Source organism: Pocillopora verrucosa, chromosome 1 (genome assembly GCF_036669915.1).
Source record: "Pocillopora verrucosa isolate sample1 chromosome 1, ASM3666991v2, whole genome shotgun sequence".
Taxonomy (NCBI): domain Eukaryota; kingdom Metazoa; phylum Cnidaria; class Anthozoa; order Scleractinia; family Pocilloporidae; genus Pocillopora; species Pocillopora verrucosa.
In genome coordinates, this window is record NC_089312.1 from 4,264,659 (window position 1) to 4,281,910 (window position 17,252).

At 38.5% G+C, this 17,252-nt stretch overlaps 1 protein-coding gene and 1 pseudogene across 1 annotated transcript; both read right to left on the reverse strand.

The window, feature by feature from the left end:
* Positions 1-1,518: 1,518 nt before the first annotated feature.
* LOC131800140 (ficolin-1 pseudogene) lies at positions 1,519-3,100 on the reverse strand (annotated as a pseudogene).
* Positions 3,101-5,496: 2,396 nt separating this feature from the next.
* Positions 5,497-7,787, reverse strand: LOC131800139 (uncharacterized skeletal organic matrix protein 5-like). Its single transcript, XM_066161286.1, has 5 exons — positions 7,740-7,787; positions 7,259-7,373; positions 6,723-6,795; positions 6,375-6,507; positions 5,497-6,030 (listed from the first exon to the last, which is right to left on the reverse strand). The coding sequence occupies exons 1-5, from the start codon at positions 7,785-7,787 to the stop codon at positions 5,497-5,499; spliced, it is 903 nt and encodes a 300-aa protein (XP_066017383.1).
* Positions 7,788-17,252: the final 9,465 nt, after the last annotated feature.

Sequence of the window (17,252 nt, forward strand, 5' to 3'; positions counted from 1 at the left end):
TTAAGATAAATGAAAAATTAGAGATTATCAGCCAAACAGTTTCAATGACATTGAGTTTTTACAATTTTAAAAGATCACGCAATATCATTATCATAATGCAGCAAAGAATGAACATATTCCATCAAGGAAAGGTAAAGATAATGAGCTATTTAGGCCATTAATTGGAATGACAGTTATATATACCGTTAGCCGATCTGATTAATTTCTTAAGGAAAACTTTAATATTATTAAGTTAAATAGGTTTCCTTTTTCAGCTTTCGTTCCAGTCTATTCATAAATACTCGCGGGTGACACCATAAATTTCCAACTATGAATTCCAATCAAAAAAACTTATTCGTTCAATCCGGTCAAAAGTTTTATCATTCCCTAGAACAGTTCCATGGCATCCTTTTTCCACCGTGTAAATTTAAATTTATGAAGAACGCCTCAATGTTGTTTCTATTTGGTTGAAAGTTGGGTTTCTCTCGTGATTGTAGGCGTAGGCAGAACTTAGTTTCATATACTTGCGATTGCAGAAGGATTCGAAATTTAGGCGGAGGGAATAATTAGTGATACAGCAAAATTCTTAAATCAAGTGTGAGATTTCTTTTCGCGGATGTGAAAGCTTTTCAGATGCAAATCCAATCTAGCACCGATAAGCGTTTAAGTTTGCTTCAAAATGGAAGTTGTATCGTCATCATGAGAGATTAGATTGAGATGTATATATATTAGATTAGATATTATATATATATAGATATTATATATATTAGATTGATATATATATATAAACAGCATACTTGTTGAATATAAATTGATAATCTTTGGCAAAAAGTTGCCATCATTTAAATGGAACTAAAAATCTGAAACCGGTTCTTATCTTCGCATAAATAAGAAATTATCGCCGCCTTAACTCGATCCATGGAAATAACAGGTTGCGTGGAAAAATAAAATCATAATCCTCCTACCCACATCCGAGAGGCCACTCCCCGAAAGCCTCTCCAAAACCACGAAAAGAAACATGACTCATAACTGAAAACAGTTCATCGAATCTGGGATGAACTGCAAGAAGCTGAAGGAAACCTTCCTTTGAGGCCCTACAGGTTCAATGGTTATTCTGTTAATGCCAAAAGGCTGGCTCTATTGTAATGCTTTACCGACAAATTTTGTCTCTGTTATGAATGCATTGAAAAGTAGTCGAGAATATTGTTTTCCTAATGTAGCGTGCATACTTTGAATTGATCGTTTGTGATTTTGTCCTCTGCTACAATTAGTATATCTATTTCTGCGGTGCGCCAACGTTCTAGAAAGTTCGGTAAAGTAATTGATTTCACAGGAGGACTTTTTGGACTAAGATTATGATAACGTGAACTATGGGATGTACTTAAACACTAGTTCATCGGTATGAATTTCGATAAAACTGTTGAAGAAAATTCAATTTAATGGCGTCATCTTATAGACGTATCTACTTGCTGAGGTAGGTTTGGCGCAAGCTCAAATTTCAAAATGTTTCCATGTCGTTCACTCTAGCATAGACACCGCTTATGCCTTTGTTGTTACTTTCATTTCTGTGCGTTTTAGTGAGTAGCTATAGCCCCGGAAAGTAAACCAGTTGACTCCTTTAGTAAAAGGGGCTTCGGGACCACTGAGGTACAATCCGTTCAGATTGGACGCATTGAAGTTGTTGTACCACCAGGCTCCCTTACAGCGTTCGGCGCAGTTGGACACGTGATGGTCATGATCATCGTCTTGGTCTTTAGTTGAAAACTTCATATTGCTGAAATAAAGTAAAATTTAATATGAGTTTGTTTATATCATGTTTAAACGTGTGGAAGATGGTTACTGTTAAAAAAGAAACTTAGTCTACATATACAAATTACTTTAATAAATTGCATAAAGACAGTAGAGATCGGGAAGACAGACAGGCCGACAAAGTAAGATCTAAGAGTTAAGTGTATTCAACCAAGGAATGGGTTTTTTTCCACATTCACCGATACATAATCAGGAGAATGCACATTTATTACGTAACCTCTCATCTCAGCTATCAGTATTTTAAAGGCTTGTTTGATCGCTGCTACCAGACATTACCTTCAAAGTATCGCCAAAAAGTATTGTCTATCATTCCAAGTTGATCAGCATAGTTTCTTTCAGGCTCAGGAAAGTCTCCTTTGTTTTTCAGTATATTGCATTTTTAAAATCAGCATATGGAGGTTGCAATGGGTTTTTGGTCGCACGAGATCTGGACGCGAGCATGGCACGAACTTCAAAGGCGTCAAAATGAATAAAATATGGTGACTCGATACGATGGCACAATTGTTGTCAAAAAAAGTGTATAAACAATGGAAAACGATAGAGTTTTTTAAATAACTATTATTTTTTTAATAAAACAGTGTTAAGAACATAAAGTTCATATCAAATATTTGTACATAAATGAAAAATTAGAGATTATCAGCCAAACAGTTTCAATGACATTGAATTTTTCCAGTTTTAAAAGATCAGGCAATATCATTATCATAATTCAGCAAAGAATGAACACATTTCAATAAGGAAAAGTAAAAATATTGGGCTATTTAGGCCATCAATTGGAATACCAATTATATTTATCGTTAACCGAGCTGGGAAAGGAAATGGGAAAGGAAAACTTTGATACAATTAGGTTAAGTAGGTTTCCTTTTGAAGCTTTCGGTCTATTTTATTTATAAATACTCTTGGGAGCCACTTTAAATTGTTAACTTTTATTTCAACTTTTCAATAAACTTATTCGTTCAATCTGGTCAAAAGTTCTATAATTCGCTAAAAAAAAGTTCTATCGCTTTTTTTTCCACCGTGTATAATTAAATTTTTGTACAGAACGCGTTAATGCTCATGCTATTTTGTTGAAGATGCGGTTTCTCTCATGATTATAGGCGTTGCAACCAAACGAAAAACGAAATTCAAACTGAACTTGGAAATTTAGGGTTTCTTACTGCAATGGCTGTGGGATTGCAGCCATAGAGTCACCAGCCGTGCCTCTGTATCCTCCAATCGAAAGCTGGTATTTAGCAGTCTCGTCTGCCACCTTAGAAGTCGCGTACTCAGCGTAAGCGACGTTGCCTTCAAAGCCTTTCAGATCAACTCTCAGCATGACGTCATCAGCGGCAGTCACAGGAGGTTTAAATTTTTAACGGCAGTCACAGGACTGATAGTAGCGTCACCAACGACCAACCCCTTGATGTCAACTTTAGCGAGCTGTTGTCTCGTTCCGATTTGTATAAATTCTATCTTACTATCATTTACTTTAAGCTTGTCTTTAATCATCCAACATCTGATGTCGCTGTTACAGCGTTCCATAGCGTCCACTGCGTTGCTTTGAGAAGATATAGTGTCGGGCCTAAAAGATAAATACAATTGAGTGTCATCTGCATAGGAGTGTGTCCGAGGAAGATGACCTTTAATGATGTCAAAGAGCTTGCTCGCATACATTGTGAATAACAGCGGACCGAGGTATGAAACAGAAAATAACGTTAAGAATAAATTAAGAGACAACAAGTAAGCTATCTCGTGGTATGCCCAGAATACCAATAGATATTTCGTTTTAAAAATGGTAGCTAAGTTCATTATTAATTGGTCAAAATTTCCAGTTAAGTGGCGAAAATTTCCCTATATCAATGAATACGAAACTCTTGGTAGGTTTAAAATATTAGCAATATCGTCAAAAATCACTAAAATTCTTGTTGTACAATTCGCATAACTACGATGTTAAAAATGTGACACAACGCCTAACCTAGATCATCCGTTTTTCCAGGCATTATTCCAACACTATAAACTACTACATTTGCCGTATATTGCAAACGTGAAGCAACCAAAGACGTGTAACCAAGTCATCTGGATCTTTAACACCATCAGAGTCATTCAGCTCACACACGTGATCACCAACCTTGGCTAGACCAAAGTTTTTTTGATTCACACGTGACTTCAATGAAACATTGAACTTCACAAATCTCTGCTGTATTTGCTCGCGGTGTGCTGATCACGTGATTTAGGAGACCCTTGTTTACAACTAGCTTTTCAAACTCCTTTGTTACGCATGGAGCTATTTAAAATTCACAACACCAAATAAGCAGTAAATTGGAGATAGACTAAACTTTAAAAAAATAACATTATCAATTATTAATCACTAAGAATTATGCAAAATTTTGCCAAACTCTCATAAGGTTTCTTCATAAATAAAAACACTTCTTACGCTTTGACTCGACAGCGAGCTCCTCAGCAAGACAAAAAGGCTGACAAGCCCACTTTGTAGTACTTTACTCTGGTATACCGACTTTATGAAGCAATATAAAAATAAATTAAATAAAACAAGATCTGCGCATGATGTGGGTAGTCAAACACGAAACGACAAACTTAACTACCTATTTATTTATTTATTTATTTATTTATTTTTCATTTAGATAAAAGATGTTATCAGAGATTAGAGCTAGATGTAAAACTAAAAATGTGTGACGATAAAACTGTAGAAATCTTATCACTGATTTGCAAACAGCTGCCATCTCTCATATGGAACTCGAAAACCAAAACCTCAACTTATTTTTTGATCAATAATACGTTATCGTAGAACTTGTGGCTCAATGGATATAAGTACTGTACTCGCACGTGTATAGGCCGCACTCATGTATAAGCTGCACCCCGACTTTTGATCATATTTTCTCGATGAAAAATAATTTCACGTTTTCTCGAAAGGGCAAAAGGCCTGGCGAGTGACGCATACCGCTAAGATAAATTTGTTTATATCACAAAGTTCATCAGGATAAATAATCTAACATAGCATGCCATCGATCAAACAAACATTGCAAATGCAAACAACAATGGCTAGTCATATCTTCAAAACGGTCTTAACGTTAAAAAAAAGGTGAAAGAAAAGATACCTGGATAATTTTGGCTAGATTTATATTCCAAGTACACTAACATTTTGTTTTATTTCCTCGGTAATGATCGCGTGACGTTGCGTACGTGATCGGGGGTCACGAGCAAACATAGCTTAGCGGTCTTGCCTCTTGATGGAAGAGGGAAACTGGGATAAAGATTTAAGTTATTCTGTGTACCACCATTTTGCACAAAATTTATTTGGAAAAAAATTGCGGCTTATTGACGTGCGGTAGTTGCGAAGGAAAATAAAATAAAATCAGATATCTCCTACCTATATGAGAGAGGCCATTCCATAAAATCCTCACTCAAACCATGAGAAGAAACGTTAACTTTAAACGATTCATGGGATCTAAGAGCAATTACAAGAAACTAAAGAATACATTTCCTTTGCGGCTCTACAAGATCAGTGATGATTACGTTAATGTCGCAAGACTTTATTTTGATGCATAAGTGACTAGCGGTTACACAAACATTTTAAAGATCTCAGGGGATGTATAATCCCTTAAAGAGCGAGTTAATCACGAGACAGGCCTAGGCTAGTAGGGATGAAACTATAGTCGCTTAAGTATAGTTTCTCAAATGTTATTCATTTGCAAGTAGTTCTCAAAGTAGGATTTATTTAATAAGGATGTAGCAGTTGGCTTTAATGTGCTTCTTTCCGTTGTCTGATTTGAAAGGGTCTGCCTCATTTCCACATGAATTGGTAACATCCACTCCGCCTCTAGTGCCACCCATGCCAATTCCAATCCTTGAGTCGCAGGAATTGCAATGTTTTTCGTTGTTGCTGATGATCCCAATTCTAGTAGAAGCCGAGTGTTCTCTTGCAGTCGGACACTTCACATTGAAACCTTCCTTGTTGCATTCCAGCTGAAGAGAGGATTCATCTATAAGCGATTTCCACTTATCTCGACCAAGGCTTGTCGGTTTGTAGTTGTTGTCTGCGACCAATGAATGCAATGAGTTTGCTTGCTTGTTGATAACTAGCCATTCTGTTACATTGCCGACCCTCATTCCCAGGCAAATTTGAGTGAAGTTATTACTCCAGTAGCTCGGCATCTTTGTTTCCTCATTGTCAAATCCAGTGGTGCCCGAAATTTCACCAAACGTGTTTTTGTTGCTCCAGTATTTTGAATGGTACGAGAAAGTATCCTTGGGAAGAAACACAAAATAATGTATAGACCTCATAACTCCGTGATTTAAGGCCAATTTTTTACTTTTATTTTTTTTTGTTTTTTTGTTTTTGTTATTTTTTTATTTCTTTCTAAAAAAGAACAAGAGGATCTTTGATGAAATGTGAACACTCTTACCAGTGGGCGACTTAAGAAGGATGGACAAACAATTATCTTTGTAACAGAAAATTGTCGAAATATCTCGCTAAAACCTCAAAAAAAGGTCATTTTTCGTTCCAGAAGATGATCATAACAACATCGTCAATCATGTCACGACGTATGAAATGGGAAGAAAAATAAATAGAAACTAATTCTTCTACCAACCTCGTTGCCATCAATCTTCATCACTAGCGTCCATCCTCCTCCCCCACAGCCAGGAATAACATCCATATGACAATAGGTGTGAGCTACCCCTCCCTTCTCTGTTTTGAGATAGTAAGCACCACTTCTAGATTCACTGAAATGAAACATATTTATGTTTTTCATTGTATTCCAAGGATTTCATGGAGCTTAACTCAACTTGGACACAAATCATGAATATGATCGTATGTACAATGTTCTTTTCCGCTTCCCGCATGGCCTTGATTGTCGTGTTGCACGATTACTATCAGTTTTTCCAAACCCTTTATTCGTTGTTTTAACTACTCTATTAAAAAATTTGAATAAACTCACGGTCTGTTTAATAGGACATCTTCACATGAAATGGCTGGATTCTCTGGATCATAACCTTTAGAAGCTGCCTCAGCTTAGGGAGCAATATTTTAGATATAGAAATATTAATACTTTTGTACATAAGATGACCTCCTGGACTTTCTTTTGTTTTATTTCTTCTTTATATCTTAAATGATGGCACATCGCTGAAACGCGGTTATAGAATATCCTTAAATTCATAGATGCTTAAAGAAAACATGCACCGTAGCCTTTAGTATATGTGTGTCCAAAGGCAAAAACTCGAACTTATCTTGGTAATGACCGATGGCATTGAACGGAAAAAAAGATGAGCTTCTACTGCTAAACCTTCTTATACCTGTGTACAAGTTAATTCTTTGGGTATTATATATTCCTTCTCCAACCCGTGATTGATCAGGAGTGTTCATTAATTTAAAAATGCTATAAAGCTCTTCGAAAAAGCTCTCTTTGAAAACCGAAGAAGGAAGTGATAACAGGATTATGTGATCGGCAATGCCAAACTTATTACACTCATTCACCTGATTCACACTTGTCTCCAGTAAATCCCGGTGAACAAACGCAGAGATAGGTTTCGTGTTCAAAATCTGAATAACATCGTGAGTTTGGAGGACACTGAGCGGTACCACATGGATTCTTTGATCAAATGCAAAAGAAAATAATGCGTAAATTTAACATAAAGAGCCAACTTGTTTTGATTTTTCGTAAGATATTCAGAAGACAAAGAGATCTTTACATGAATAAAGGTATTGATTACTTTAAGTCTCTATCTGAATGTCGAAAATTTTCCAAATATCATCGTTCACGCAACCCTTGGCAGGTTAAACTTTTTTTAGCAATTTCTCTCAGAGCTACTAAATTTACATACACAATTTTATTTAAACAACGTCTAACCTCGCCACGCGCTTTAATATGACCGTAAGTCACTGTCTTTTACCTCGTTATCGTGCTGTAAGATCACATGAGATAGCAAGTGCATGCGCCAACTCAGTGCGAGCTCACGCCTTCTTGGTCCAAGTACGTTTCTGATCTTGGGACAAAACGCTGCATTATTTGCTGAAAATGGGCGACAATCCACCTCTGACCCCTCCTAAAGAGGTCAGGGGTAGAGAAAAATCTTCTAAGGAGGATCCCAGCATTGATAAGGTGCGTAAATCAGCTGGAAAACCAGCCTCACAAAAAGGCGGGAAAAGGCCTTCAACTGCTCAAGCACTCACAAGGACTCGGCGAACGAAGGAAGTTGTGCTGTTTCCCTAAACTCTTGGTTCTGTTATTGCTGAAGCCCTCAAGGGTTCATTTGAAGGCCTGAAGGATTCAATGAACGCCGGTTTCAATGACGTGAACAATTTGATTGTATCACCTTCAGGCAGCAATAGTGACGAAGACTCGACCGATAATTATGATTCGTGTGTGTCCAAGAACGACGATGAATCACTTGTCGAAGAAGAGCCACCAGCTAAGAAAAAGAGGCTGAACGAACAAGGAAAGAACAGCAATCTCCTGATTACTAATCCAAACAAAACCCTTCAGCTCACCGAAAATGTAGGTCCCGCTATCGATGGGGAACTTGCATCACTTGTGGATAAAATTATCAGGGAGAAAGCTGATGAAGATAAAATAATGGAGTTAAAGAAACAACACGAAACTCCCGAAAATTGCGCCTCCTTGTCGAAGAGAAAGGTCAATCAAGGTGTCTGGAGCAAATTAGATGAGTCAGCTCGGTCAACTGACTTAAAATTCCAAAAGGTTTAGAAAAGTCTGATTAAAAGAATAATAACAGTCGTCTTAGAGGTGAACAAGCTGATGGACAACTCAGAAATTTAGAAAGAAGATACTGTTAGTGCCTTAATGGATGGGGTGCTCCTCTTAGCAAATGCTAACCAGGAGTTAAGCTATCGACGGAGAGAGTTGATGAGACCACAACTCAATACAAATTATAGACATCTTTGCAGCCCATCAAATCCAGTGACAGCTGAATTGTTTGGAGATGATCTGAAGGCTGTTAAGGACATCACAGACACAAACAAGCTCAAGTGGTCCGGGTTCGATCCCTGGCCGGGATCATTGTGTTGTATTCTTAGGCAAGACACTTTACTCTCACAGTGCTCCTCTTCACCCAGGTGTACAAATGGGTAGCAGCAAATATGCTGGGGTAACCCTGCGATGGACTTGTACCCCATCCAGGGGGGAGTAGCAATACTCCTAGGCGCTTCATGCTAAGGAAACCGGACTTAAGCGCCGGCCCCATGCTCCACTTGGGCATGTATAAAGGCTTTTTTAACTTTTTCACAATTCCGATGACAAGCAGTCAAAGAATTTAAACTTCCAGAGACCCCTCCACCTCAGAAGGAAGCAGAAGGGGAAGAAGAATAACTGCTAAGCTCAAACCTTAAACAGGTTAGTCTAACAACAAATAAATTTGCTGGTAGGCTGAGGCATTTTGTTCAACATGGATGAGTACCACAACAGACCAAAATATACTGAACATGGTACAGAACTGCCACCAAGAGATTGAAAATCCAACTCAACTAAGGCCGAGGCCTGAAATTCAGTTGATTATAAAGAGGAAGAAATAAAGAAGCTGTTAAAACCAGGGTACTCTTCCTTAAGACAGAAAGGTCACTTGGGTACATAGATGATTCTTACCTCCAGGGTAGAGATACCAACGAGTGCCTGCTTAATATCTCTGATACACAGACATTATTTTCAAGCTTGAGGTGTGTGATTAACGTGCAGAAATCATCTGTCATGAGAGCGCAGCGAATTACATTTTTAGGTTTTGTCCTTGACTCTGTGTTAATGACAATTACCCTCACTGATGACAAAAGAGCCAAAGTGAAAGCTAACTTTACAGCAAGGCAACATAAATATAAAATCACTATCAATGAGCTACCCCAATTAGTTGGCACACTTGTCTCTAGCTTACTTGGGGTACAGTTTGGGAAATTTCATATAGGAAGTTAGAAATAGAAGATAACGTAGCCCTCAAAGAGCAGTGCCTTAAGGGTAACTATGAGGCTCTCATATCTCTCTTCCTAAGCGTAAAAGAAGATCTTGCTTGGTGGAATGAAAATGTGGACAAGGCTTTTAATCCAATATCACATGGAAATCCTGTCATTGAGACTAGAACTGATGCGTCGAAAAAGGGTTGGGGCGCGTACTTTGATGGTGATATCACCCAAGGCTCGTAGTCTGGTACAGAAAGCCAATTGCACATCAATGAGTTAGAATTGAAGGCAGTCCATATCGCCTTGCAAGTATTTGGTGAAAGGCTAAATAATAAGCATGTCAAAATACTTTGCGATAACTCAACAGCTGTAACATAGATTAATGCCTTAGTGTGGTGGTGCCTTAAGTCACTCACATCAAGCCTTCTAAGACTGAGCTGGCGCATGTACTTGCTATCTCATGTAACCTTCCAGCACTTTATAACTATAACTTTAATTTTACCATTAACAAGGTTTCACAACTTCAAGTACGCAGCGACAAAATACAGCGTTCGGGAAATTTTCTTGATGTAAAATCAGAATGTTAGCTAATACATGCTATTTTCCATCGCTGTGAAGAGGTTTTTCCGAGCTTTGCGACTTTTGAGCCAACATTTCGTTGGCCAAAATTGAAAAAATTCATCTTTATCAAAAAGCAATTTGTCAAGTTTCATGTTATGCTTTTCACCACATTCCCTCCCCATGATACCTTTGTTGCGCGGTAAAGGAAGTCCTGCCGTGCCCTCAAGTCATCTGGATCTCTAACATCATCAGAATCACTTAGCTCACACAAGTAGTCACCATCCTCATTCGGACCAAAGTTGTATGATTCACATTTGATTTCAATGAAACAATGTATTTCACAAATCTTTGCTGTCTTTGCTCTCGGTGTGCTGATCACGTGATTTAGGAGAGCCTTGTTTGCAACTGGCTCTTCAAACTCCTTTGTTATGCATGGAACTATTTAAAATTCACAAGACCGAATAACTATCAATTATTGATTTCTGAGAATCGCAAATAATTTCGGGTTTCTTGTATGGAGTCTTTACAAATAGAAACGTTTCGATTTTAGTTGACAGCGAGACAATAACGATTAAAAGTCCACATTGCAATAAGGGACATTTGGCGCACCGACTTTATGAGCCATACTATTATATGGCTTCTTCATAAATAACACAAAAGTTTCGCAATCACTTGACGGCGCGCTCCACTGCGAGAAAGGAAGGCTTAATGTAAAAAGGCTGGTGCACCGATTTTCAAATCCAGTCATTCAACCATAATTTGACAAAAACCGATTAGAAAGGGAAAGGAAAATGAAGATATTTTTTTATTTGAGCGAAGGGCCTTGCTTTCGAAACTTTTTGTTATTTTTTAATGAAAGTAATCGTTAACATCAGAGATTAGATTGAGATGTTAGAGTCATATTAGGTGACGAAAAACAGTATGATTGTTAAAAATAGATTGATAATCTTTTGCAAACAGTTGCCATCATTTAAGTGGAGCTAAAAGTTTAAAACCTGCTCTTATCTTTGAATAAGTAGGAAATTATCGTCGACTTAACTCGATCCATGAAAATAACAAGTTGGGCGGAAAAATAAAATCATAATCCTCCTACCTACATCTGCGAGGCCACTCCATGAAAGCCTCTCCAAAGCCACGAAAAGGAACATGGTGCATAGCTGAAAACAATTCATGTAATCTAGGATGAGCTGCAAGAGCTGAAGGAAACCTTCCTTTGAAGCCCTACAGGTTCAATGATTATTCTGTTTTTGCCAAAAGGCCGGCTCTATTGTAATGCATTACCAACCAATTTTGTCTGTGCTTTGAGTGGCGGGTTAATTAACCGCTATAGAATGTTTAGGATAATGAAAAATTCTCTTTTGTAGTTTCAAGCACATTTATGCTAATAAATTATTAATGACCTCCTCGCCTCATTGGTGAGCTATACTCCACACCAGGTGCCACCTGAGCAAGGGAATCTAAATCGATGCACCGGACAGTTAGCACTAAAGTAGGCCCCACGCACTTGCCGGGGTGGAGAGGTAAGCCCAAACGATAACAAACCAATAGCGCAGTACTAAGGTTCTGTGCACACTGAGGGGAGTAGGGGGAGGGGAGGGGGGGGGGGCAGCCGTTATGAAATCGTCTAAGTAATGAAGCAAACTGGGGACCTTACCTTACAATTGTTAACTAATATCCATTTCACTAACATAATTAAACACAATTAAAGATATAGTGGGCTGAAAGGAGAACGAATGGAAAGGCTAAATCAACGTAAAACTTGCTGCACCATTTCATACTCAGGATTAAGCGGTATGAGGGGTTAAAACGCAATGTTCCGATGGCAGCTTCGACGTCGAGTTTTCACATCAGTGCTCCTTCACCAAACTGTGATACCATGCGAAAAACTTGATCTACTGTCATGTAAGCAGTGTAAACTCATCAGAGTTAATACCGTCATTCACGCTGGCCCCTCCGGGAGAGCAGAGATCCACAATGAGAAGCCACTTTCCCGGTTGACCCATATTCCAAATCACCCCAAAACTGCTAACCTGAAGAAGAGGAAAAGGAGGCAAGGCAAAAGGGCCAGCAACCCTCCCAAAGGACACTTAAGGCGCCAAGTACTCATCAACTACTAAGGGGTGCTCATAAGCTGATGTTTTGTTCCTTTGGGAGGCTTGAGAGATTATAAATGAGTACTAATGGAACACCAAAGCGAAGCCCATTCAAAACAAACTGCACGTGCTAAGGATTTGGATAATGCCTCAACTCCCAGGCAAAATGCTCCACCTTCAATGGACTGACTGCAGAAACTGGAGGAAGCGGGGCTAAAGGGAGGAGGGAAACAAAATCATACTTAGGGGATCAGAAAAGCCATACCTTGTTCCCCCCCCCTCCCCACCCCAAGCACACACAGATAAGAGCTCCTCAACCACCCTATAATGGTAAAAGTGGAAGGACTAGGACCATCCCCCCCTAACATAGGTAAGAGACTTACTAAAACACAACCAGGAACAACACGATGAAACATTTTTTAATGGAGAAAGGAACCACGGCCAGCCCTTCTCCTAACATCTAACAACGGGGAACTATGGCTGAACAAAAACTGAGAGGCACAGAAGCCGATAAATAAGGCTGGAAAAATATGAAAGCACCACCTCAGGTGCTTCTAGGCTTGCTGCTTGAACGTGGAGATGCCGGACACGAGGATCTCCGCTTTGAAGTTTCCTTAAATGGTGTCGAAGTTAAGGCAGGGCAGGCTGAGGCACGATGGGACCCTGAAGAGCTCCAACTACGATTCGAAAACGACATTGGGCATAAGGGGAGGAGCAACAACCCCTATTCTACGATTTGCGGACAATTTGTGAATTGCTAACTCTAGCAGGCTCAGCCCATTCATTAGCAAATTCGCCACGCCCACGAGTAGAGGCAAGTGTTAGGGTATTTCAAAGTATTGATAGGTTCAGTACCCATTTAATCGTACCTCATTTTACATATTTCATTTACCCCTGCGAAATGAGTCACTAACCGCGCCATATTACCCTCCAGTCAAAAGCCGGTACTTATGAGCCTCACCTTAAAAGTCGTATACTCGGCGTACTTGGCGTTCCTATCAAAGTTTCCACGTCAACTCTTATCATGACGTCGTAAGCGATATTAGCAATAAACTACTGACCATTCCGTAAATACCGAGCACCACTGAAATGGGACGTGGAGGACATGAATGAAAGCTAAGAGAAATTTTCAAAACGTTGCAGAGCTTTTCTGAGATGAGTCATTCACCTATCTAGTTACGATATTCATCAACATAGCATGTCTCATTAAATTCTCATTTTCAGATGTGAAAAACTAACGCAGCGAGAAACAAAGTTGGTAAATCCCCTAGCACAATATGTTTGTCTATATTTTTCGTCTCTCACAGGAAAACCATGTTGTCGAAAACAGAGAGGAGATTTCAGTACCTACCTTCAGAAAAGTAACTTTGAAAAAAAGTGACAGATGAAATAAGCCTGTTGATGCCGGCTGCTTCAGAATGGTCCATTTTAGCGGCGCGTGGACCATCAATCTGAATGGCAGCACCCTAATGCAAGGGTTGTGTGGCATTAACTCTGACAATTAAGATTGACTTCTGTCTTGGATGGGACTGCTGCAAATACGGGTTTTAAAATCTCAGTTACGAGTTCTGGCTTGGGAACGACAAATTTTTGCTATTGGACACCATGTTGAGAGTTGACCTGGAAGACTTTATAGGGAAGATCGATTACGCTTCCGACCTTTAAGGTGACAGACGAGGTCAATAGGTATACCGGCTTTGAATTGGAGGATAAAGTGCCTTGGCAGGTGTCAACATGGTCGTTCATAAGTAAGCAGCTTTTGGTCAAGTTGTGATTGCTTTAAGGATTTACGCGTAAATTTGGATTATTGACGTAAGAAAACGAAAAATTAATACTTACATTGCATGTTACGTGCATAACGACTGGTTGGGGGCTAAGAGATCCTCCACCGTCCTTTGTCATGTCACACAACACTTGGATTGGGTTGTCGCAATTAGGATTGATGATATATACGCCATTGAAAAAACTCGTCGCAGCTTTTTCGCTCTAAAAAAACTATTATAAGTTTTATTGTTGATGATGGCGTCATGTAAGTAAAGGTGATTTAGCAAAAGAAACAGATAAAAGGGAAGAAAGCTTGTCAGTCGGCTCACTGTATTCCATTCATAAACGATAGAGCTGAATATTTTGTAATAGGTAACAAACCTAGATCATAGGACTAAACATCACTTTATATTCTAATTGTAAGAAACACACTTAATATTCACCTTCACATAGAGACCCATCGCCTTTATATCCATCCTTGCACCAGCAGCTATAGGACCCTTCAGTGTTGTTGCATAAGGCGTTCTCGTGACAGGCACAAATTCCTTCTGTGGACTAGTTCACATCTGTAAAGTGTCAGAACATTCCTTTAGCATCACTGATCCTTTAAGTCAAGGAAACTTAGGTTCCGTGAAAGGTTGATAGTTTCTACCTAACCCATTCTTGATTAGAAGTGATTTCCTGAGGTAATAAGGGTTCTTATTATATTTTCCAAATCCTATAATATTCCAGACGAGTTCCTTTTTCTTTTTCAAATTGTAAACTTAAGAAGTTAAGAAGAGCATTCTTTCTAAAAAAACCAAAGAATAAAAGGAAAATAGGACTCTGCCATCGGTTGTGCTCAACGCATTGCACTCACCTGTTTCACGCCTCTCTCCAGTAAATCCTGGTGAACATACATAGAGATAAGAGTCGTGTTCAAAATCCGAATAGCATCGGGAATTCACAGGGCACTGAGTTTTAGCACATGGATTCTTTCGTAAGATGAAAAGAAAGTAAAGTTAAGAATAAATAAAGAGACAACTGCTAGGCCGTCTCATGGGATACCTAGAATACCAATAGATATTTCATTTTAAAAATAGTGTCTAAGTTCACTATTAATCGGTCAACATTTCCAGTTAAGTGGCGAACATTTCCCCATATCAATGTATTCACAACCGCTGGAAGGTTTAAAATATTAGCAATATCGTCAAAAATCACCAAAAAAATCTTGATGTACACTCTGCATAACTTCGATGCTAAAATGTAACACAACGCCTGACTAAGATCAGTTATTTTTCCAGGTACTATTCCAACACTATAAACTACTATATTTGCTGTATATTGCAAACGTGAAGCAAGAAACGACGAAATACAACGTTAGCGAAATTTTCTTGATGCAAAATGACAAAGGTAGTCTATACATGCAATGTTTATTGCTGTCAATAATTTTTTACCGAGCATTTTTTGTCTCAAAAATTAGGAAATCATTTTCTATGAAAAAACTCTATTTTCATGTTATGTTTTTCACTACAGTCCCTCGCCATGATACCTCTATTGCACGGTGGAAGAAGTCTCGCCGTGCAACCAAGTCATCTGGATCTCTAACATCATCAGAGTCATTCAGCTCACACACGTGATCACCACCCTCGGTTAGACCAAAGTTGTAGGATTCACACGTGACTTCAATGAAACATTGAACTTCAAAAATCTCTACTGTATTAGCTCTCGGTGTGCTGATCACGTGATTTAGGAGAGCCTTGTTTACAACTAGCTTTTCAAACTCCTTTGTTACGCATGGAACTATTTAAAATTCATAACACCAAATAAGCAGTAAATTGGAGATAGACTAAACTTTAAAAAATAACATTATCAATTATTAATCACTAAAAATTATGCAAAATTTTGCCAAACTCTCATAAGGTTTCTTCATAAATAAAAACACTTCCGACGCTTTGACTCGACAGCGAGCTCCTCAGCGAGACAAAAAGGCTGACAAGCCCACTTTGCAGTACTTTACTCTGGTACACCGACTTTATGAAGCAATATAAAAATAAAATAATAAGATCTGCTCGTAATGTGGCAAGTCAACTATGAAACGACAAACTTGACTTCCACTGAAATTTTTAAAAATCCACTAATTGAGGTAAAGACGTTTGCGTATTTATTTATTTATCATTTAGATAAAAGATGTTATCAGAGATTAGAGCTAGATGTAAAACTAAAAATTCGTGACCATAAAATTGTAGAAATCTTATTACTGATTTGCAAACAGCTGCCATCTCTCATATGGAACTCGAAAACCAAAGCTTTAAATTATTTTTCGATCGATAGTACGTTATCGTAGAACTTGTGGCTCAATGGATATAAGTACCGTATTCGCACGTATATAGGCCGCACTCATGTATAAGCCACGCTCCGACTTTTGACCATATTTTCTCAAAAAAAAATAATTTCACGTTTTCTCGAAAGGGCAAAAGGCCTGGCGAGTGCCGCATACCGCCAAGATACATTTGTTTATATCACAAAATTCATCACGATAAATAATCAAACATAGTACGCCATCGATCGAACAAACATTGCAAATGCAAACAGCAATGGCTAGTCATATCCTCAAAACGGTCTTAACGTTAAAAAAAAAAAGGTGAAAGAAAAACTTACCTGGGTAATTTTTGCTAGATTTATATTCCAAGTACACTAACATTTCGTTTTATTTCCTCAGTAATGAGCGCGTGACGTTGCGTACGTGATCGGGGACACGAGCAAACATAGCTTAGTGGTCTTGCCTCTTGATGGAAGAGGGAAACTGGGATAAAGATTTAAGTTATACCGTGTATAGGCCGCACCACCATTTTGCACAAAATTTATTTGGAAAAAAAATTGCGGCCTATACACGTGCGGTAGTTGCGAAGAAAAATAAAATCATATATCTCCTACCTATATGAGAGAGGCCATTCCATAAAATCCTCACGCAAACCATGAGAAAAAACGTCGAACATAACTTTAAACGATTCATGGGATCTAGGAGCAATTACAAGAAACTAAAGAATACATTCCCTCTGCGGCTCTACAAGATCAGTGATGATTCCGTTAATGTCGCAAGACTTTATTTTGATGCATAAGTGACTAGCGGTTACACAAACATTTTAAAAATCTTTAGGTTCCTGATG